The sequence below is a fragment of the Acanthopagrus latus genome, chromosome 8 (genome assembly GCF_904848185.1).
Source record: "Acanthopagrus latus isolate v.2019 chromosome 8, fAcaLat1.1, whole genome shotgun sequence".
Taxonomy (NCBI): Eukaryota; Metazoa; Chordata; class Actinopteri; order Spariformes; family Sparidae; genus Acanthopagrus; species Acanthopagrus latus.
Window position 1 is genome coordinate 10502483 of NC_051046.1, and position 23582 is coordinate 10526064.

General features: G+C 44.0%; 1 protein-coding gene across 1 annotated transcript in view; it reads left to right on the forward strand.

Annotated features, from left to right (window-relative positions):
• Positions 1–20800, forward strand: part of otud7a (OTU deubiquitinase 7A) — a 46037-nt gene extending 25237 nt beyond the window's left edge. Inside the window, exons 4-13 of the mRNA XM_037108560.1 lie at positions 1788–1973; positions 2075–2293; positions 4997–5098; positions 5628–5755; positions 6347–6459; positions 9145–9272; positions 9368–9517; positions 16449–16563; positions 17155–17239; positions 17557–20800. Of these exons, the coding sequence (XP_036964455.1) occupies positions 1788–1973; positions 2075–2293; positions 4997–5098; positions 5628–5755; positions 6347–6459; positions 9145–9272; positions 9368–9517; positions 16449–16563; positions 17155–17239; positions 17557–19137 (2807 nt within the window). The 3' untranslated portion in view covers positions 19138–20800. The remainder of the gene's footprint in view (positions 1–1787; positions 1974–2074; positions 2294–4996; positions 5099–5627; positions 5756–6346; positions 6460–9144; positions 9273–9367; positions 9518–16448; positions 16564–17154; positions 17240–17556) is intronic.
• The last annotated feature ends 2782 nt before the right edge of the window (positions 20801–23582 follow it).

Below are 23582 nucleotides of genomic sequence, written 5' to 3' on the forward strand. Positions count from 1 at the left end.
AGAAATGTGCACAAACATTGACCGGGGATTGTGCAGTGAGTTATTTTCACTTGGGTTGCACGACATATATTGGACTCGGCAGATAACCGTGATATTTAAAAAGAAAATATCGATATCATGTTTATTTTACACATATGATGATTTTTTGTCAATTCTACATCATATTGTAAATCATTTCTGTTTGCCACCCACCATAAAGCAGAAACTTTTATTAAGGTTTAATATTTTTTATTTCGTTTTTTTATGCAGTTATGGTTAGAGGCTTACAGTTTTCGGAGGAAGGAAACATGATTTGCACTTCGCAATACATTTTCAGTGAAGGTTCAGGGAGTTGGGAAAAAGCCTGTCGTGTGGAATATGAAATCATCCATCTTTGCTCACTACATTTTCGCCTTCCTTACCCTCAGGTGTGCATAAAGTACAGGTCATAAACCTAAAACATAAAAATGTGAATTTATCGGTAATTAGAAGTGAGAAGTTACTAATTATCGGTTATCGGTATTGGCTGAAAAATCTTATTTTACTTACTTTTCACTGTTCTGCTATGAAAACCCTCTCATGCAACTGGTTTAATTCAAAATTTTTCGAGGTGATAAAAGGAGTTCAATGAAGCTGCTGTGTTTCTAATAGATGGAGATAATTCATGTTCCTACTGCAGATGAATTTATGAGTGTACCTTCTGCTGACACCAGCCATTACAAATGAAGGAGCTGAAACAATGCCCTCCATACCACAGTAAAAGCGTGCTAATGCAGAGGCATTTAAAGTCTGTGCATTAGATGCTGATGTATGTTGCGGGACTCTAAGTTGTATTCCTGGATCTGTGTTGCTCGAGATTGTCGAGATGCTCAGAGTACAATCAGTTTTGCATTGATTGGCGTGAGAGACAGAGATTAGCGGTGCCAGGTTTCATGTTCAGACTGCTGCTAATCATCGTGTCTGGAAGTCGGGAGGAAAGAGGACAACTTCCTGTAGGTCTCTTACACAGGGAGTGCATTAATGGACCCGGCCTCGAAAATCATGCTCAGATTACAGGCAGGTGCCCTGTGACTGTCTGCAGTTGTAGGAGTTGATGTCAGTTTTATAAGGACTGTTTTTTGCAGATAGTTCCTGTGGCATCACGAGAAGGCACGCTGAGTTATAATAAGGCTGAGGCTTGACTCGTGTCTCTTAAACCTGCGAGGGAGTTCTGTTAGAAACACCAAAAGCAGACTTCTGGGTGTGTGTGTGTGTGTGTGTGTGTGTGTGTTGCTGGCGTGCATGTGTAAGCAGTGTGAGGGTCCCTCCTGCACATCAGGATATTGCTGTCACTTTGTTAACGGATCTGTCTCCCGTCACTATTTTCATTGTTGTGGCACCGCCCAACCTCAACCTCTAGTTATTGTCAGTGTGTTGCAGCATCAGGTCATTGATCTGCTTTATTTTTGACTTTCTGTGTTTTTAGTGTTTATTTTATCTTTTAAAAAAAAAAAATCTGAGCTGGTTTGATCAGTTGCTTGTAGGGACTACAACATACTCAGCAGACCTTACCCCCATTGTCCTCGTCACTTTCTGCTATCGGTAGCATGTTAAGGGTTATTCACCCGGAGATGACCCTGTTTACTGTAAACTGCATTGAGCAGTGTCCCGTTGCACCAGAAAAACGACACATTTTGATGTGTGGGAACAAAACTGTTGATATTTTTGAGTGAGAATCGCAAAAGAAATCACTTCTAATGAGAAGCGTTCACCCTTGATGTTCGTAATCAGCGCTGACATGCAATCAACCAGATCTTTGCGTCCCGCAGGTAAAAACTGGGACCTCAGTGCTGCTCTAAATGATTACGAGGAGCTCAGGCAGGTCCACACTGCCAACCTGCCACAGGTCTTCAACGAGGGCCGCTACTACAAGCAGCCAGAGACACGTGACACACCCACCCATGTCAGCAAGATCGACAGGCCGTGTTCACAGAAGCAGGAGGACAATGCACAAGGTACGAGACGGCGCCTCGACACCATATTATCGCCTTGGTGGTTTTGTTTTTCCTCACTTGCCTGCCACTCATCAATTCTTCTCCGCTCTTGTCCCCTCTAGAGAAGCGTCTGTCCCGCGGGATCTCCCACGCCAGCTCCGCTATCGTCTCCCTGGCGAGGCTGCAGGTGGCCAACGACTGTACCAGCGAGCAGTTCCCTCTCGAGATGCCCATCTACACATTCCAGCTGCCGGACCTCAGTGTGTACAGCGAGGACTTCAGGAGCTTCATAGAGAGAGACCTGATAGAGCAGTCCACCATGATGGCTCTGGAGCAGGCCGGTGAGTGTTACAGGATGTATTACACCATAGTACGTCTCCCGCCACTGATATGAAACGTGTAACAAACTCTTAATGCATTTCGCCGTATTCTTTATTTAGATTACACTGAAATGCAAGCACAGAGCAGAACCCAATGAGGGACGCCTGTAATGTAGACAGAGACGTAGAGGGTGAGACAGAGACAGAGCAGATCAGAGAGGCAAGCATCATCTGGAAGCAAGACGACAACAGCTAATTCAAAGCATCCAGGATCCCAAAGGATTCATCTCCCAGCTGAAGCTTTGAACTAAAGGAGAGAAAAACTAGTTAGCGAAGTTTCGAATCTTCCTGCAGATTCCCCCCCGCCCCACCACCCCACACAGACACTGCAGAGATCGTAAAGCCTTCCTCACCCAATTCAGTGCAAAATCTAGAAACGGCGAACCGAGAAGAACATTGGGACACTTAAATATGTTGACCTTCATATTTCTATATTTCATAAAACATAAATAAAGACTCACAGTCCTTTTCAACTGTGGCTTAACCAAGCAGAAGATAGAGTCTGATCTCCAGTGATAAGTGAATATATATATATGCATCATAAACTGCTGAGACACTCTGATAAAATATCTCTCTCTGCAATTAACAAAAAGGTAAGATAAAGTACAACAGGGTACTCCAGTAGCTCACTTGGTTGAGCATGTGCCTCATGTATAATGAGTCCCCAGCTGCCCTGTCCAATAATAAATGCACATAAAGTCAGAAAAGAAAATATAAATAAAATAAAGCACAACAACCAGGTGTGTATGAGCTTCGCTCCACTGGTGATTGGATCTCAACCAGCATATGGATCAGTCTCGGCCCATCATCTATCATAACAGCACTGTATAACACACAGCTAAAACAAACTGGGATGTGGCAGTTTCCCGTGTTTCTAGAAACTGAACTTCGATATCCACCGTGTGAAATAACGGAGAGATGCAAAAGAAAGATCCGCATTTCCTAGCCCATCTACACCGAGGGGTAAATCATTCAGAGCCTCTTCTGTGTTTACTGTTGTTAAATAAATGATGCAGTCAGATCACCCCGGGCTCGGAGCAGCGAGGCTGCCTGCAGTACAGCAACGTGCCGTGCCCACGGCTGTGAAGCAGTCGTCTCTCCCTCGGGGACTTGGGCAGGGCGGTGATGGAGCACAAGCTGGAGATACTGTAAAGAGTCGGGCTGAGTCGGCCTCTGCTAATCATTGCTGTTGAGGCTAATTACAGTGTGCTTGTTGGATGATTGTTCTCGGTGGGCAGTTACTGGTAGAGAAGCTGACCGCATCTCCCCCCTCCGAGCTGCCCGTTCACTTATTCTTCCCCCCCGGAACGATTAATGATGTAATAAATAATTAGAAATAATGTGCTCTCCAACTTTTTCATGAACATGTCTCCTGAGACCGATCTATTTAGAGCTACTTTATTGGTCTCATTATATCCTAATTAGACTAGCTATGAACCTATAGATGCATTTCTCTCATTTCCCCACCCACAACTCCTGTTAAACCTGTTATTTGACCCTCATGTCAAATAAACGTCTCTTATTGAAAGGTCTCCCCCCCATTGTGGTAGATTACATTCTTTTCTTCTTACAGATGTTTGGCTGGGTTTAGGAATAAATGTTGTTGTTGGCTTGTAGAACCCAATGACACATTACGTTGGACTAGGAGTGTTAATGATTCATCAAATGATTGCCATTAAGAATTTTAGTGAGTTAAAAATTATATTAACTGACGTCAGAGATGGTACAAACACATCAGAGATGGGTACAAATACATCAGTATTAACAAGTCTTGTCTTTTATGGTGAAAAATAACAGTGAGTTTTATACAATTAACAGTTCAAACTGCGGTTACAGTTTCTGTCATTTACAGTCCATGTTTCCATATTTTGAAACTTGTTCAGAGAAAAGTATTTGAAGCTGAAATCATCACGGCGTGTCCTGACACCTGCTGGACTGAGCAGTAGCATGTTGAGCTGAGCAGCTGACAAAATAAACTGTTGAAATTGATATTAGTCAGCTCCGTCCTGAGGATTTGTGTGTGCTGATATTATACCTTTGGGTATTCGGCAGTTTACACAGATGAACCATATCAAAAAATATCTTATTACACATTACTTCCTTATCAAATATATCCAAATAAAATATAAAATACTGGCGTGAGAAAATATATTTAATTAAGATTGATTGCGAGTGATTTTTAATCCAAAAATATATTGGGGAAAAGAAAAAACACTGTAACCTGATAACTTAATATTTTAGCCATTTTGTCAAGTGAGTCTCAGCTGGATGTTGTTGGACCTCAGCAGGTCTTTACTTTATGTTTACTTTATTTGTTCTTTTAACTCCTAATGAAGCATACTAGGATTTTGCATCAAACATGGATCAAGTCAGTGGTTAAAACAGTTTTCTGTTCATTATTGATTAACCAATAATTAATTTGTTAAAGCAGTCGACTACCATTTGGAGATACTGATTTGAATTTGCATCCCTTAATTGGCCCATACAATGAAATTTGACTCAGGAATCCTATCACCAATCTTTGTGTTTGTGTTTTTGACTAAATTAGAAGAATGCTGACTTGAAAATGCATCGCCGCTAATGTTGTTGAGTGTGTTTTCTCCCCTTCTGTTTCTCAGTTTTGTGCAGAGTTCACAGCCTCTTTGTCTTGTGCGTTGCGTGCAGGTCGTCTGAACTGGTGGTCCACCATGTGCACGAGCTGTAAGAAGCTGCTTCCTCTAGCCACCACAGGGGATGGAAACTGCCTGCTGCACGCTGCCTCTTTAGGTGAGCTACCCGTGCACATCTGCGGTCTATTTCACATGTAGTATGAGCGCAGCATCTATCAGGATTTCTTGGGGTGGGATAACTGGGTGACTCGGTGTCACAGCTGTCTCATAACGGCGTCCGTGCTGCGTCACAGCTCCTCGAGGGGAGGGTAGCTGACCTATACGTTGCAGGAAATTGTCAGCCACAATGTTCAGGGGGGGGCAGCAGGGTATTCAGGTCCCTGCTGAAGGAGACTGTTGCCTCCCCAGTGTGAGGACTGCTGGAGCAGCCCAGGAGCCGTCAGGGTTAGAGGCACCAGAGCTAACGTAATCTACCCTGACAGTTAGACAACTAAAGCCCTTTGACGAGCGATGAAAGGCATTTTTAGACGTGAAGTTAAAGAGCTGAGGTCATCTCGGTATGATTTTATAGCCACACTTAAGGAATCCAACCTCTAGCCAGCCATCTTGTGTGTGTGTGTGTGTGTGTGTGTGTTATCCTAACATGCAATTAAAGGTGTTGTGTGTGTGTTCTGTGTTGTGATCAGGGATGTGGGGCTTCCACGACAGAGACCTGATGCTGAGAAAATCCCTGTACACCATGATGAAGAGCGGAGCAGAGAGAGACGCTCTGAAGAGGAGGTGGAGGTGGCAGCAAACCCAGCAGAACAAGGAGGTTCGGAGAGCTTCAGCATCGTCACAACCCTCTAAATGCATCACATCCTCGTTATCCAACGAGATGTAGATAAGCGGAGGGATGAGCCACTCGTAGCCTCGGTTAATAAGCGAAGGTTTCGGCTTCCTCGCCATGGTCGCATGTGGATTTTTGCTGCGGGGAATAAGTCCAAATCCTCTGCACATCCTATCCCTTCTCTAGATGTTCATGGATTAAAGCATTTTGCTAATCTATTAGAAAAATGGTGTCACCAAAGATAGCTCAGGCACAGAACTAGTCCAGATGCTCATGTTTTAATAAATGCCCGAGGCGTCCTGGTGGCCCAGTGATCTAAGACACATCACATGTAAAATCGGTGTCCTGGTTATGAATCTGGCCAGGGACCTTTGTTGCATGTCATTTACATTTCTCCATTAACCCATATTTCAATTACAGCAAAAAGATGATAGAAAAAAAAAACATATGATGCATAAAGCTTCAGGAAACAAACCTTCTAGATGCAGACAAGAATAGAAAGAATGAATAATAATAGGGATTGTGTGGGCGAGCATCAGCACGTGCTAACCAGAATTTCCATTTCTGTGTGTGCAGTCGGGGCTGGTGTACACCGAGGAGGAGTGGGAGAGAGAGTGGAACGAGCTGCTGAAGTTGGCCTCCAGTGAGCCTCGCACGCACCTCAGCAAAAATGGCAACACCAGCGGAGGGTAAGCCGTCTCGCCTTGCGTTCATCCCCAAAGAAACATCCTGCGAGCACCTCACCCTGAACTCCCCGAGACACCCCACACATTACTTTTACTTTAATCATAAATCCAGCAGTGTTTGCCCCGTGATCATGGTGTACGTTGGAGAGAAGGATGCAGCAGCGGTAGGGAGCCTTGCTGCTCTCGTAAATGCATCACAAGTCGCAGCGTTACAGTTGAAACATTGCAGCGCAATTAAAAACAAAAAGTGACCTTCTCACTGAGATGGATTTGTCAGGGAAACTCGTTGTTCCCACTCGGGCTGTTGCTCTTTCAAAATTGCTTTCTCGATTCAGTAACAGTCTGGGAGCTCTCATGTGAGACTGTGCCATCTACTGGACGCCACCAGTATTAATCACTTCTGCAGCCTCCCCTGAGCTGCAGGTTGCTCTTAGCCGCAGCAGGTGATGTGATCCGTGCACCCCCCCCCACCCCCCTTGTTGCATAAACAACTGTAAGAGTGGGTTTATCTCAGGCTGCAGAGGCAGATTGGAAACTAACTCTGGTTTCCACCTACGCACAGAAACCTTGTGGTTTGTCTCTTGTTTCCATTTTACGCTGAACCAAACACACAGTCCTTTCACAGGTATAGCAGCTGCTTCTTTGGTTTTTAATCCAATGATGAACAGAGAGACTCATTAAGGTTTCTGCTGCAGATTGACATGTCATTTAATTACATAAAATGCAGCTCAAGCAAGGTTGCGGTTGTCTGCTTATCAGTGTTTCAAGCGTTGTCCTTTTAATTCACTGTTGTTGTCCCCAGCGTTAAGGGGCCTATTGCTAAAAATATCCCATTAAAGAGCGTAATTTGCTAATTTGGTCTGGTGGTTTTAACCTCTCGTTGAGTTTGACTGTAATACAGTAATCAGGTTAGGGATGTTTGATGGTCCTAGTGCGAGATGAGCCCCTAAATAGGATGAGTGGGATTCACATATTAAGAGGCTCTTTATTAGAGTGAATCTGGCAGCGTGGCTGTTTGTGTGGCTGACAACTTAATTGTTGCACATCCCCTGGTTCCCTGGTGGTTGCACGCCTGAGAGCTCTGCCTCTGCTTTCTTCTCTCTCTCTCTCTCTCTCTCTCTCTCTCTCTCTCTCTCTCTCTCTCTCTCTCTCTCACCCCCTCCGCTGCCTGTTTCTCTCCTCCGCTCTCTTTCATTCAAAGAGATAAAAACAGACGGATCTCGGCGCGTTGTTGTCCTTGTCTTTTAAAGATAGACAGAGGGGGGAAAATGGATCGGAGTTAATTGCGTTAGATTACACAGGCGCATAATTAGCAGGAACATTTATTAGGGATCAACTGATGTGTTTCTTTCAGGTACCGATACTGATAGCTATTATTAGTAATCAAGGACACTGATTATAGATAATTAGCACCAGCAAAAAGGAAAATCTGGGTGTCCAAATTGACAATAACAAGTGATGGAATGTATGAACAATTTACCCAAGTACTCTACCTAAACTACAAGGAACTTTTAATTGGTTATCAAACAGTCATGGCCTACATGTGCAAACAAGACCATCAGCAGGCGAGTTCCAGTTGTTCTTAATTATGTGCACCTGGGTCATAAAATAAAAACTTTTTTTTATAGCGGAGTACTGAGGATGAATTGATGTGTCAGCTGGCTTGTCTTCCAAAATAAAGTTTATTTTCTTACACCATGTTAAAGTCATTAATTTGACATGGCCACGAAAAGAGAGCCCTTATGTCATTGCTAGGCATCCTGTAACAGCTTTGTTTAAAAAGAAAATCAGTAGTAATCTTCTCATGATACCTAAATCAGTGTACTAAAAGGTTTTGTTACATATGTCTTGAAAATGTCAGAAAAGTTGTTTTTGTAAGGTTGATTATTTGTGTTTATTTCTTACAAAAAGATAAACATGTTGATGTCTGCACTAAGGGGGTGCACAAATTTTTTGCCCAATAACCTTTTTCTTAATTTTCATGACGTATGGATGTATAAAAAGAAGGATACCCACGAGTGTTTCTGGGGAAAAACACAACTTTATAACTTGTGCACAGAGGAAATTTCTAGCTCCTGCAGAACAGAACTTTTTAGCTTGTTTTCACTGATTTAGGTGAAACTGGATCAATTTCTGTTGTCCTCTGGCTGCTCTGGCTCAACTTTGCACAGATCGCTTAACTTGTTGCCAAATCAAATAGCGCTCTGCCAGCCGCTTCATGTGAACTTTAAAAAAAAATAAAAAAATAAAAAATGTCTTACAGTACAGTTTTGAGATATCCATACCTTACTTGACTGTTTCCATTTTACGCAACTTAATACTTACACTTAACTACACTTTGGAGAAAATATTGTACTTTTTAGTCCACTACATTATTACTGACTTGTGACTAATCATATAGTACTGTGGGTGGGATACTGAGTGGTGATCACAGATAAGAAGCTGGCTGCATCAGACCCAAAGCAGCACATTTAATTTATTTTCACAGCAATTGGACAAAAAACAAAAACAATTCATCACTCAATAGGAAAAATGCTGAATATAGATCCAGTCTATCCCTAACATCTAGATATGTATTGGTCAGTACCACTTAAGGAAATTTTCATAGTCTCACTGTGATACATGTTTTCTGATATTTATTGTTGTTTTGTGTATGTTTTTTTTTTTGTTTTTTTTTTTTTTTATCAGGGTTGATAACTCTGAAGATCCGGTCTATGAGAGTCTGGAAGAATTCCATGTATTTGTGCTGGCCCACGTGTTGCGCAGGCCAATTGTAGTGGTGGCTGACACGATGCTGAGAGACTCGGGAGGAGAAGGTAGACTAACTACATCTTGCCTCCATCCTCTACATTACAGTAGAATAAGCACCGGACCATCTGACGCTAGATGTGGTGTTCTAACTGTATTCCAGCGTTTGCTCCCATCCCGTTCGGAGGGCTCTATCTGCCTCTGGAGGTGCCTCCGAGCCGCTGTCACTGCTCCCCTCTGGTCCTTGCCTACGATCAGGCTCACTTCTCCGCACTGGTGTCCATGGAGCAGAGAGACCAGCAGCGAGAGCAAGGTAGGCGATCGTACATCGTCACACTCACGCTCACATTCACACTGATTTTAAATTCTTTATTTTTGAAAAGAGACAATCTATCAATCACACAAATGTGACCCTTCATGCACCTGAGTTAGGTGAACCATCAGTGTTCAGTGGCAGCGCATTCACCTGATGTTAATGGTCATCATATAACGAGTAAAATAATAGATAAAAACACTTTTCGTAAAGCCAGTTGGCATCCACAGATTGACGTATGAGGTAGAAATAATTTCTTGACTTTTTGCTCTTTTTCTGGCTGCTGTAATGTTCAATAGTCAGAGGAGGAAGTCAGATCTTTTACTTAGTTAAATGTAGCATTGCCACAGTGCAGAGGAAGTATTATGTTACTAGTAAAGGCCTGCATTCAAATGTGTGCTACTGAGCAAAAGTACCAAAGTAAAGATAATTTTAAAGCACCAAAAGTAAAGAATAGAAACACTTAGCAGAATTTCCCATCTCAGTATAATGTATATATTATATTACTGTAGTGATTCTTTGATGTGTACGTCACGTTAATGTTGCAGTTGTTGAACTTTCTTACTGTATATGTGACACGAGGCTTGTAAATTCCACCAAGGGATCAAAAAAGTTTTATCTAAAACAAACAACTAAAACAATACATCGAAATTGATTTGTTGATTACAATTTTAATTATTAATCTGAATCCACAAAGTAACTAGTAAGTAAAGGTGTTGAATACATGTTGTGTAGTAAAAAGTACAATATTTGCCCCCTCTAACTCAAGTGGTGTACATGAGGTGAGTAAAGTCGTGGTAATTAGCGTCAATGAATTTGTAAGAAGGCCCCCGTAATTCCTCTTAAGATGCTGATTAACATTATTAGGAGTTAATAAGACTGTGTAAGCGTTAATAATGGCATCATAAACATGTTCATTGTTGTATTATAAGACATTTATAAGCACTAAACTTTGTTGACAGTTTACATACTGCTTAAGAGCATTAATGATGTTACCTAATAAAAACATTATAAAAACACAATAATTAAGTTTAAATGTGACCATATTTGTAATACACATATTCTGAGTCATAATGTGCAAAAAATCTTTTTTACAAAAATAAGAATGTCATTGCGCGCAGACACTGGATTGCACAGGGGACACACAGAGATCACACAGGTTGGTTGTAATTATAAGGTAGCAGTAAATGGAAGAACTTTAGTACAAGTGCCTCAAACTGTACTTAAGTTCAGTGCCTGAGGAAATGCAATTGGTTTTACTATTAGCAATAGTTAAGTTATGTAATAGTTAGACAGCCTTTTGCTTTTAACTTGGGTAGATGCGGAATGAGGCCGAGTAGTCTGCCTGTCCTGCTGTAGGTGAATAATGTATGAGACAGCCGTCTAATTACCTGTGATCCATTATTAAAACGGGCTGGGTGGCAGCAGGAAGTGGGGAGTGGCCAACATGGAGGGGAAAGTGGCAGCAGGCTCCTTCCTCATGACTTTTTGAGCTTTGACCAAATCATGCAAGCCCGTATGTGACTGTATGTCCACATTTTTCCATCTGGAGTCACTCTTGGTCAAATTTAGTCTGTTCCAGGTTGTGCGTCTGTTTCTGCATAGGACTCTGACATGGCGCCGTGTGGAACGTATTGATCATTCCCTTTGTGTTGAGTGACTCTTGATTTTGTGTTGTTTTTTTTCGCTCGCTCGGATGCCAGCGTTCCCACTCCGGATGCGTTGCTTATTCTCAAGGTCAGAGTAATCCTCACATGGAGTTCCTTTAATTGACAAATAGAGAGGATCTCCTTGACAACCAGTCTTAGTAGTCACAGCACTCTTCTGTATCTGACTCAGTGGGTGGAACTCTCTTGTCATTTGCGTGGGAAGCCGGCCAACTCTGTTTCTTTTTCTCACTCTCAAGTACAAATGCACTTGCGCAAACTGTTTCTTTCTTCCTCTCTCGGTCTTCCTCCTTCTCTTGTACTTTTCCGAGTGCGTAAGGTCCTATTCTCAGGCCCGCAGACACCAACCTAGCTATTAAGTCTGGGTAGGACCACTGCAGACAGACAGATGATTACTAACCTGCCATCCCTGCCCTGAAGTGTTCCCCTTTTATGCATCAAAGCCAGCCTATGTAACTATCCAGCACTCCCACTGTAGTTTGTTTTAGTGTGGCAGAGGAGGTGGTTTCTCTTTTTCGTCCACCAGATGGTGCATATGTCCAAAGAACTGTAGCAGTAGAGCTCGATCACAACACCACTGCATGACTGTACTTTTTCATTCTGGTACACTGTGTCCTGTGATAGGATCAGAGTGCGTTTTGTCTGCAGTCTCTCTCCAGGATGTTATGAAAACGCTTGTGTGCGTAGCTTGGCGCGTCGGTTTTTCATCCGATGAATCATATTGCGCAGCAGTGATACAGTGTGCAGCTTCTGTTGTGCTTTTCTGGGTGCAAGGGGTGTCGATTTCAGTTTTATTTGTTTGCAATTTCTCTTGTATTTCTGCATTTGGCTGAACAGATGCCAGACAGACAGACAGACAGACAGACAGGCGGACAGAGGGTCAGACGGACAGACCTAATCTTCCACTGCCAATTAGGGCAGAGTAGCCCCAGCCGGCCCCTAAGCCCTGACCACATCGCCACATATGGGCAGAGTCCCGGGCTGCAAACCAAACCCTTCTCTCCTGACAGTCGGGCCAATGTGCGCTGGTCTCAGGTGGAGGCTCGCTCTCAGCTCCCCCGCCCCCGGCATGGCGCAGAGCATCCGAGAGGCCGTTGGCTCTGTGTGTGTTCAGGTGCCAGAGGCTGAGTTAGAATACTGGCTCTTTCTTCAGCTCTGTATGGAAGATTATAGCAAAGTCCACCCCCCCACCCGCTAGTAACCTGAATCTAAATCACACTGACACATCACGCCACTGCCCCTTTAATGGCCTGCGTGTGTGACTGTATAGATGCCGAATGTTGGGGAAAAAAAAAAAAACAAGGGGAGGGGTGACTAAAGTCAGAGGTTATTGCTGAGAATCAAAACTTTTTTTCTTTCTGAGTGGTTTTTATTGGTAAGGTAGTCAGGTGACCCCGGGTTTGTTTTCTATCAGCCCCACTGCTGCTCACCTGCTGTGTAATAATGACTGGCTCCTCCGTAGACGCCCGCTGGCTTGTCTTTTATCAGCTTGTTTGTGCTCCCGTGGTTAAACGACGTATGAGTGGAACTGGCCCTCGAGGAAAAAAAAAAACTCTGGAGCTATTTCAAGCTCTGGTCCCGATAACCAAAACACTTCCAGGTTTTCTTTGGCATCCCCTCATCAACCCTCTCACACCCATTTGAATGGAGGACTTTTACACCTTCTACACAAAGACCACCTACATAACAGTGCAGCTCTGGACAGGTTTCACTTCTCCATCTAGTAAAGACACCCAGTGTATTACATCTCATGCAGTCAGCGTAATTAATCCAATATGGGCGATGAGGATTAAAATGCTATTTGTTGTGGTTTTTATGTGTTGCTCCAAATGCAATGCTCTTGTAATTACCACCCTGGTTCCGCTGTTAAAAATCTGTGGAGAAAAAAAAAGGCCCAGGCTTGTTTATATGCATGACTGCTGTTTACTCTGGTGAATTGGGCCCTTTAAGTCTGCAGCTGTGCAGAGTGACCAAAGTCAGGAATTCAAATTTGTGCATTTTCCAGACAGTACAAATTGTTCTTGAATCGCAAAACAGAGGAAACATTGGCTCAGTGTTGCCGCTGTGAATCGAAGCTTGTAATGGGTGACTTTGTCCTCAGAAAGGGAGTCAAAGAGGCGAATCTTCTCCCTTTCTGCCCTCATCACACAAGGCTTGAAGCACTTGACGTGATCATATTGCGCAAATTGAGAAAAGACATTTATGTCCAGTCCGATCATGTTATTAAATGCTCAGAGAGGTTATCTGCCTCATTTCAAACAGCTGCTTCCTCGCAGGTTACACCCGAGTTTCCTCCCCGCTCTCCCTGTCTGCATCCCTGCGAATCAAAGATGCAAAGTGAGCAGGGCGAGGCGGGCGGGTGAGCAGCTATGTTGCTGAGTACACAGCTCGCATACCACAGAGGGCTATGATGTCATCCATGCATAAGCTATGGGAATCGGTCATTCAAGGACAACAAAACAGGGTTGCCAACAGGGATCGTAAATACATTACAGCACACTTTAGTCCCCCAGAGCTCAATTGGCAGTGTTGAGGCTCTGAATCTGGACCGGGCCCAAGCGGGAACAACAGCGCTTACACACACACACACACACACACACACACACACACACACACACACATATACACACACAGCACTTTGGAATGGCGAGAGAAAAGGAGGACAGCTGCATCGTGGGAGCCGGGACGCCACCTCACAGACCTCAGCTGCCTGCTGCATGACCCGAGTGGGAACTGAGTGGGAGCTGGTCCACTGTCCTCTGTTCGCCCGTGTGTGTTTGTGATTATGACTGAATTTTTCTGGGCAGGAGTGTTTTAGGAAAGAGTTGCCTTCAAGAAAACCTCTCTCTTTTCTCCTTCCCAGTTTTCAGAGTTGCCATGCCACCAGTGTCATTACAGTGGCCTCTGTGGGCACAGGCGTGAGTCATGCCTCTTTTTTTTTTTTTTTTTAGGTAGAAGGTGTAAAATGCATGGTAATTTGCAGGTGTGACGCAAAAGCAGCCTTGACATTTTCGGCTGGACGGAGCCTGGTCCGTCAGCAGCTATATAAGTGATATATTTACTCAGCTGATGGAATTTGTTTGCTGAGCAGCTAATGGTGTCAGATATAAATAAGTGATCATCTCAGAAGTGCTAATGTAGGCGTGGCCGCACACTAATTCTGTTTCAAGAGCACAAGGCCATCACCACAATGCTGCACTAGCACTATTTTTGACACTTAACATCATGGGTCACGTACTTTGCACCCACACAGAGGTGCTCGAAAAGAAACACAAAAAGGAGAGAGTTCGGCCTGCAGTGTCATCGGGGACACAGAGGGAGGCCCTTGCTGCCGCTGGTGTCTGTGTCTCCGTGAAGCCTGCAGAGCTGAGCAGCCTATTGGCAGCGGAAGAATTGATGAGGATGGGAGGAGACTGTCTTCCATCTGGGGCTGACAGCGAAGGCTGGAATGTCCTCGGCCCGAACAGCCTGCCTCTCGCTGCTGTCATGTGGACAACAGCCCCCACACACTAGGTAGCCCGAGGAGAGCTGTCATGCGGGCCAGTGGGGTCGAGCTAGTCCTCCTCGCGCTGTTGTTTTGAAAGGCAGCCATGCACTCATCATACTACAACACGTACACGCCCGCACTGTGCACATACTGTAAGCACGCCTCCCACGAGAGGAAGCCCGGGTGGGTGTCTGTTTTGTGTTCTGAGTCCAGTGATTAATGTTGAAAACCTCTTCCTGCTTGTAAGTAGCTGATCCTATCAGCGGGCTATGAATGAAATTATTTCAGCGCTCCTGCTCTTATTCTGTACTGCTGCGTCTGATCGCGCTATATTACTAAACTAAATCATCATCTACGGTCCAGACCAACTGTAGAGCTATCTGTTCAATGTAAATCTCATCATGTCAAGGTCAGTAGTAGTGCTAATATTAGCACAGAGGCTGTTCCAGTTTAGCACAACAAGGGTCCTGGTTGTCTTGTTTTTGTAGATCTGGCATTCATTCTTCTTGGTTAATGAAAAGACTGGACTGGAAGAAACATAGACAGCTTTTAAAAAACACCCTTGGTTAGCCAAACTTATTTGCAACTGAGTTCTAGACATGGCAACACAGTTTACAGATTTACTTTCCATTTTAACTTTGACCAACAGAGTTGCAGTGTTGTGAGGACACAAAGGTCACACTTATTTATAAGTAAAGACATTGTGTTGAAACATTATTTGAGGTGTGAGAGTCACTCACACAATTAGTACTTGAGCAAAAGGTAAATTGTACATAATGTTTATTGTACATGTGTGTTTACTTCCTATATGCTATGAGTTGACTCATTATTGTCCTTGATGAACCTTATTGGATCTGATATATCTGGGGATTGTTTTTTTGTTTTTTTTTGTTTAAGTTACTTAATTTGCATGTAATCTGCGGAGTGACTAGTAACTAAAGTCATCAAATACATGTAATAGTGTATCACATTCCTCATCACGAATGCGCTGAAAGACAGGAAACAGTAGAAAGCAGCACGGACCCCAGTGTCTGCGCTACACTGGCTACTTTTCTTTGACTTCGGTCTCTCCTTTAAACTCAGTGCCAACTGAACAGATGAGTTTAAGTGCTGTTTGAACAAAGACAGATGTAAAAGTCTTTACACTCCCAGCATCCAGAACTTCAACCCGCGTTACAGCGTCACTCCAGAAAATGTGTGGCGGGGGGGTGGATTAGTGTGTCCACCTGGGTGTCATTTTTCCATCCCTCCTCCAGTGTACTTTGCCACTAAAGGGGAAGGCCAGATGTTAGTATGTGTTTTTTTGTCTAGTTTAATAGGTGTACCAGTAGCTTTCAGCCAGTTGTAGCAAACCACATTTTTTTTCCCTTGATTATCTTCTTAAATGTTATAAATACGTTTCCACTTGACGAACGACACAAGCGCAGAAGCTACCCAGGACATGGGGCGGTCAGTGTTACAAAAGAACCAATCAAGCTGAAGCTTTAGAGAGCCACTGAGCCTCTTCCCTGTCTGGATGACTCAGTAGGAGTGACACTCACTGGTCACGGTTGCCTCTCTACTTAAAAAATAGATGGCAGATAGAACACAGACATGTCACCCTCACTGATAGGCATCTGGGATAATGAACGTGGCATTATTCTAGTGTGTCATTATGGCGTCACTTCAGCTCTGACACCATGGCGGTCTTGAGAGGGAAAACGCGTGGCGTGCAAACGTAGCGTTCCAGTGGTAAAGCCTGTCCAAACTAACCTTCTGATAATCTCATCTCTTCCAGCTGTTATCCCTTTGACCGACTCGGAACACAAGCTGCTGGCACTCCATTTTGCCGTGGACCCTGGTCGGGACTGGGAGTGGGGGAGGGACGACAACGATAATACCAAGCTAGCCAAGTAAGTCCCGTATAGTATATCACGGGGTGTTGATACTTATCAACGGAGCTCACACAGAGGCGCTGATTATTAAGGCAGGGCGAGAGGGTAAAAACCGCAGGCGAAGGCAGTTCTGTTGGTCTGCCCACAAGGCTGCATGTGGGGGATTTAACTCTGATTATAGGCTCCGGGCTCAGGTCACATCAAAGAGTGAGCAGAGAGAGAACAAATTGTGAGTCACGTCAGTCATCCATAGGGTTTTCCCAGGAACGGCCTCACTAAAGCAGCAACACCCTCTCTGAGTTTAGCAAAGAGTTTATGTAAGGGTTTCTGTTTCACATTCCTGTCAGTCAGGGGGTTAGATTATCCTCTAACAAGCTGCAGTGTGAACAGTACAGATGTACAGAAAAGAGATGCTCAAACCACTTCACTAATACCACCCCTTGTATATTACCCTTAATGCATTGCAGGCGTGGTTCGGCTCTGGAAAATGTCATGAGCAGAGCCATAAATGTGCTTCATACGCCATTAGGTTTTAGTGAAATTGTCTGTTGCATGTCAGCTGCGTTGTACCGCCGCTTGTTGTTAATTATGTCTGCATCTTTCCCGCAGTCTCATCTTGTCCCTGGAGGCCAAACTCAACCTGCTGCACAACTACATGAATGTAACGTGGATCCGAATTCCATCTGAAACAAGGGTAACTTGTTCTCACGCATGTGTCTTGTTCGTCATGGTGGGTTTAGCTCTGGAGAGGCTCCTCCGTGCCAGATGTTATTGAAACCGCCAGTTCAGTCAATCAATTTTATTTACTGTCAGAGTCCAATAATCTCAGGCATTCATGTGTTTGTCCTGATTATGAATCACCAGCCGGCGAAGCTCTGCTTAAGTGTTTTTCTGGTGAACTTTGTCTGGAATACATTGGGAGTCCTTCAAAGCGCTCCACTCTTAAATTCATAAACATACTGAATATGTTTTCCTCATCGCTGATATGTGTTTGTGTGTTTCTCTGTGCAGGCTCCCTTGGCTCAGCCAGAGTCTCCCACAGCCTCTGCAGGTGAGGATGTCCAGTCTCTAGCTGAGTCCATGGACTCTGACCGCGAGTCTGTCGGCAGCAACTCCAACGTCAACAGCGGCAAGCCCAGCAAGGAGAAGGACAAAGACAAGCAGCGCAAGGACAAGGACAAGAGCCGGGCTGATTCTGTAGCCAACAAACTAGGTAGCTTCAGCAAAACCTTGGGGATCAAGTTGAAGAAGAACATGGGAGGTCTGGGTGGCCTCGTGCACGGCAAAATGAACAAATCTAACTCTGGCTCAGGGCGCAACGGGGAGAACGGAGGGGAGAAGACGAAGAAGAAGGAGTCCAAGGCAAACAAGGGAAGCAAGGAGGAGTCGGGCCAGTCGGCCAGCTCCACCTCTTCTGAGAAGGCCACAAGCCCCTCTCCTACAGATAGAGACAGACCCTCTAGCTCCTCCCCCACCGAGAGACAGGACAGTGCAGGGAAAGTCTTGGGGGACAAGACCCTGGAGAACTGGAAGTACAGCACCGATGTCAAGCTCAGCCTCAACATCCTGCGGGCTGCCATGCAGGGGGAGCGCAAGTTCATCTTCGCGGGCCTCCTCCTCACCAGCCATCGACACCAGTTCCACGAGGAGATGATCAGCTACTACCTGACCAACGCCCAGGAGCGCTTCAGCCAGGAGCAGGAGCAGAAGAGGAAGGAAGCCGAGAAGAAGCCCCCCACCACCGCCGCCACCGCCGCCGAGGTGGCCGTGAAGAAGCCAGAGCACGAGAGTGTCTTCCAGAGGGAGAGATCGGACAGCTCGCCTCCGGAGAGCTGCTCTCCTGTCCTGCCCCACCATACCCACACCTACAACCACAACTCACAGCCCCCACTGGGTCTCAAGATGCAGGGCAGGAACAGTCCCACTCCTGTAGCTCCTCTTGCCTCTATCCCAGTCCCTCCTCTCACCCCGCCAATAGCCTCCCACCACGTCTCCCACCCAGCCCCAGCCCCTGCGCCTTACTCTTCCCCCAGTATTGGTGCTAAGAGACCTGGGCCCGTACCTGTGTCCGCCCACTACAGCCATACACCGCCCATCCAGAGGCACAGCGTGATTCACTTACAAGATGTCAACATGCAATCTTCCATCTTCCAGGATGACCCCTATAAGCCTGTGGTGGGCACCCTAAAGACATGTGCCACCTACCCCCAGCAGAACCGCTCGCTCTCGTCCCAGAGTTACAGCCCTGCTCGCCTGTCGGGGGTCCGCACTGTTAACACCATAGAGACGCTGTCCTACAACATGCCCGGCGAACACAAGTCCCACACCTACACCAACGGATTCGACGCGGGAGACATTCAGGACTGCCTGGAGTTTGCTGATGAGGACAACTCGTCTCACACCTGGCTCAACCAAGACAAAACCAAAGGGCGGAGCACTGGAAGCCCTTTGTACTGCTTTCAGCAGCGCCGCTGCAAGAGGGAGAACTGCTCCTTCTACGGCAGGCCAGAAACAGACAACTATTGCTCCTACTGCTACAGAGAGGAGCTGAAACGCAGGGAGAGGGAGAGCAAAGTGCAGAGGCCTGCATAGCCATCACAGCCACTTCAGCCACATGTCAGCAAGGCCGCGGGAGACCTGAGGGAACTACACCATCTGCACTCTGCATTTAGAACAACATGGTGGCAAACATTTTCCTATTTTGTTGAAGAATGCTCTTGTATTCCTGTCACCCTTCCCTTGTTAGTAAAGATTCTTACTTTATGATGGGGGAAGCAGAACTTGAAACAGTGAGCAGCTTTGGCCAGAAATCGTGCTATTTTGTTTATTTGGGAGTTATTTTCTGTCTCATTGAACTTAGTCTTTTACTTGTTTTAGAGTAAAAGTCATCTCTCTGTGATGTAAATTTTCTGTATGTTGAGGGAAAGTTCTTTATTTTTCAAAAGTACTAAAGATTTGCATCTCATCAGGAGGGAACATTTTAGCTCTTTTAATCAGTTTGAATGCAATACCTCTGCTTGGTTCTTCAAAAAATCTCTGTGGAAAAAAATTGTTGTTTTGCAATCAAAAGAAATTCAACGGGAGATCAATATTAGACTTTAAAGCAATAAATTGGTGATTTTTGCTACACCCTCTCCCAATTTTGTCTATGCACCAATAATATAGTTACTGTAGGTTAACTGTGTCTTGTAAATTGTAAAGGATTGTCACGGTGTGCTTTTGTAAACAAATTTGAACTACAGGAATTAAAAATGTGTAAGCATTATAGATTGTAATGTCGGATTAGAATGAAATGTACAACTATCTCATTTGTTAAGTGTACTTTTGTTCTTAACACGGTGCAAAAGGATTGCTGTGTCACAATTGGACTCGAAATATTGTGTAAGATATCATTTCACACTTTTGCCCGTCTGACGACCACAAGCACTGCCAAAACTGGCTTCTTAAGAGAAAAAAAAAAACAGTTAAGTTATGATTCAAAAATGTTCTTTTTTTGTGGCAAGCACCAAACAATGTGCATAGGATGAATTGCTTCTCAAGTATGCAGTGTTTATGGTGTGTTTTCCTCCGAGTCGCCTGTTAACTACTATTCGGTCAGTGTGTTTTTAGATGAGAAGAATTTGTGGGTAGCGAGAGCAGGCCGATGCGTATTTGTCTGAAGTGTGATTACGTGTCTGCCCCCCCCCCTCCTAAACACACAACACAACGTGCAATCATGCTACTAGCACTATGTGGTGACCTGCAGTATAGATGTGTCACCGGTCCAGTGTGAGATTGTCTGTTCTTCTTCCATATCTAGAGGCCGTTTTAAAAAGAAGCACCTGCTGCTAAGAGCACCTCAAGCCTTTTGTGATCATCAGTGCTTTAACCAATCAGTGGGTTTGTAAAACCCCGGGCCTCCAAGTGCTTTCTGCTCATTCGACATGACTACTGTAAAGACGCAGTGTTTGTGTTGCTGTTTGTTCTGGTGATGCTTGGATAATGTACCATGCTGTCCTTAACTAAGTGTGTCCTGGCCAAGGATGTCCACTGCTCCCTGGGTTCGCTTCTGTCTCTCTCTCTCTCTCTCTCCTGTACACACTGCAGTGTTGCTCCTCTTCGTTTCTATGTGACCAGTTCATGGACTCTCACCATGTTAGGACTGTAAGATATGATTTTGTATTCCTTTAAGAGTTTTACACTACTTTAAATTATTAATTTGCACATTAGGTACAGATGTAAATATGAAAAAAAAAATAGTTTATTGTTACAAACATTGTGTGTCTGTGTCTTTTTTGTTATCGCCAAAGGAGGTCATCATGAGAAGTCTAGAGATCATAGATTACATGTTCAGGTTGTGGAGTGTTTACTTGATTTTGTGTTCTTCTGGTTTAAAGTTATTTATAAGAGTCAAGTTTAGGTTTTTCTTAACCCAGGTAAGAACACAATACACTTTTTGCTAGCTTCTTTTTTCCAGTGACGCCTCAAACTCAAGATAAAAGATTCAAATCACTCTGTTAGTGTACCATTTTTAATAATTTATATTTTTCACTAATATGTCCAAAAACGTGCAAAAGGCAGATTTAGAAAATGTGACATCCATGTTTCATGTTTAGTTTTTATATTGAAGCAGGTCTAGGTGCCATATAAATACTGTAAAATAAATGCTCAGTCCACAGAAAAATGCACAAATATAGCTGTCAGGACATCCGTAATGATGTGATGTCACAACTGTACAGTCAACGCCCTCCAGCAGGGCGGTGGTTGTATAAACATCAGCAGGGCTGATGTGGAAATGTTGTGTCTGGTGCCTGCTCAGGCCTGTGAGAGCTGACCAATCAGAGCAGACAGAGTGGAGGGCCTTAAAGAGATGGGCACTAAAATGGAGTGTGGACCTACTTTCACCAAGGCCCAACAGGCCCCTTTTTTACTCACTCATAGATGCCAGCCACCTAAATAAGGCTTGTTTTTATTCATAAAGATGCATTATTCCCTGAGAAATTAACCAAAATCTTTTGCAGAAAAGAAATAATTATATCTAATCAATAAAGGGCTCTGTCCCTTTGTCTGGATCAGCATCAAAATTAATATCTGATTTAAGCGCTGTAAATTACTTCCTTTACACTTTTGCTGTCAGCAATCCCTTCCCTCCTTTCTACGTCACCACCTGACTGCAGAGTGGTGATCAACAGATGTAGCTGCAAACAGGAGGATCTGTGCATCGGAGTTCTCTGTCCTGATTGGGTAAAGTGTGCAGATACGCCAGTAAATGCTCTTCTCTTTTAATACATGAGCAGAGAGTTGCTAACCAGAGCATGTAAGTGGAGCTGACAGGTGAAACCACAACCTTCTTGGTGGATATAATAATGTGAACATTAAAGCATGAAAAAAAATGTTCTATTAGACACCCAAAGTAAACTGAAGATGAATAGTAGACGCAGAGGAGAGATTATTTTAATGCAAATGTGGGTCAAGCTCCACAGAAAGGCTAAATCCCACAATTCCCAGAATGCAAATACATTTTTTTTCTAACTATAAAATCCTTCTGCTGTGTTTTAAATTCCATGCCTCAAGTCTGTAACTGTACAGTACACAACATGTCAACTAAGCTGACCTTCATATGTAAAATCAGTGCAGTGCCCCTTTAAGAGGCTATATGAATTTTTAGAATAGGACACTTGATGGTTATTTATAAGACTCAGCATTGGAAAGAAAGTTAATTAATCTTGTTTTGAATGAGTCAAGCTAAACAGAACGAGGGGAAATTTTCCACAGAAAATCGGTCTGAGGTTACAGAGTTGAGATTCTCTGGAAGTGAACTGCCAAGTAGGGCAGCATTCCAGACTGAGAGCTGTAACTCTGCCGTATTCCTCCAGAGACACTCCTACACTGGCAGGAGGATTGAAGCCACGCAGCGAAACAGGCTTTTTGAAAAGCTGCAGAAAATCTGCAAGTGCTTTCATGTGAAGTGTCCTCCATCCCTGCGATGGTTAAATCTGGTGAGGGGGCACGCTGCATGTGAGCATAAGTCACATGTCAAGATAAGTATCAAGCGCTACATGAATAAATGGCTGGTGGAGAGTGTTTTAATGATTTATTTCTCGTTGCAGAGGGGTAACGATGAATTTAATTACAGCTACGGTTAATCTTCAAAGCTTGTGAGAATAACAGAGTAGGAAGGGTTTTTCAAAAGCTGCTACTAAAGGCTTCCAGCCTGTTTATCATTATTGGTTTTACACACACATACACACGCAGTCATGAGTTTGAAATTATACAAAGTCTTTAGGGTTTGTTTCTCGATCGGTCTGTGCCACTATAGTGCTGACTTAAAGGGACAGTTCACCCAAAAATCACAAACACATATTTCTAACCATGGATTTGGAGAGGGGCGTAAGAAGACTGCATCCAGGGTCCAGGATATGTGCTACGCCCCTGACAGAGCACTGCTGGTAAGTGGGAAAATATTTTAATACTTTGAATAGCTCAACCATTGGATGTGTTGTTACTGAAATGAATCATAATGACTGTGGTGACCCTTTCACTTTTCATCCAGCACTACTACCGGGCGGTCAAATATTTCACTGATCTGGTCACATCATATCGAGTGGTGATCTTCCCGCTGGTTCCTCCTGCCATGTGGTTCACATTTGTGGTTTTTGGGTCAAATGTCCCGACAACAATTGGACGAATCTCCGTAAAATCTCATGCAGACATTCATTTCCTCCACGAGATGAGTTGTGACTTTGGTGTTCCCCTTAAAGGATAAGTTCACTCAAAAGGGAAAATTCAGTCAATGTGTACAGAAGTTTTATGGGAACAAAGCACTTCTCGAGCTTCACCGCAAAACAGCATTGCAACATGCGCCTAAACAATTTAAGTAGATGGGGATTTCCTTTAGAAATGTAAAAAAAAAACAAAACAAGAATTGGAACAGAATAGGTAAACAGCTTGTTAGCGTAAGCCAATTCTCCAGAAGCGCTGAAATCCCTGATAAATTGGAAAAGACGTTATTCACACCCTTTTATTTTTTTCATTTTAAATACATGTACCCATCTACT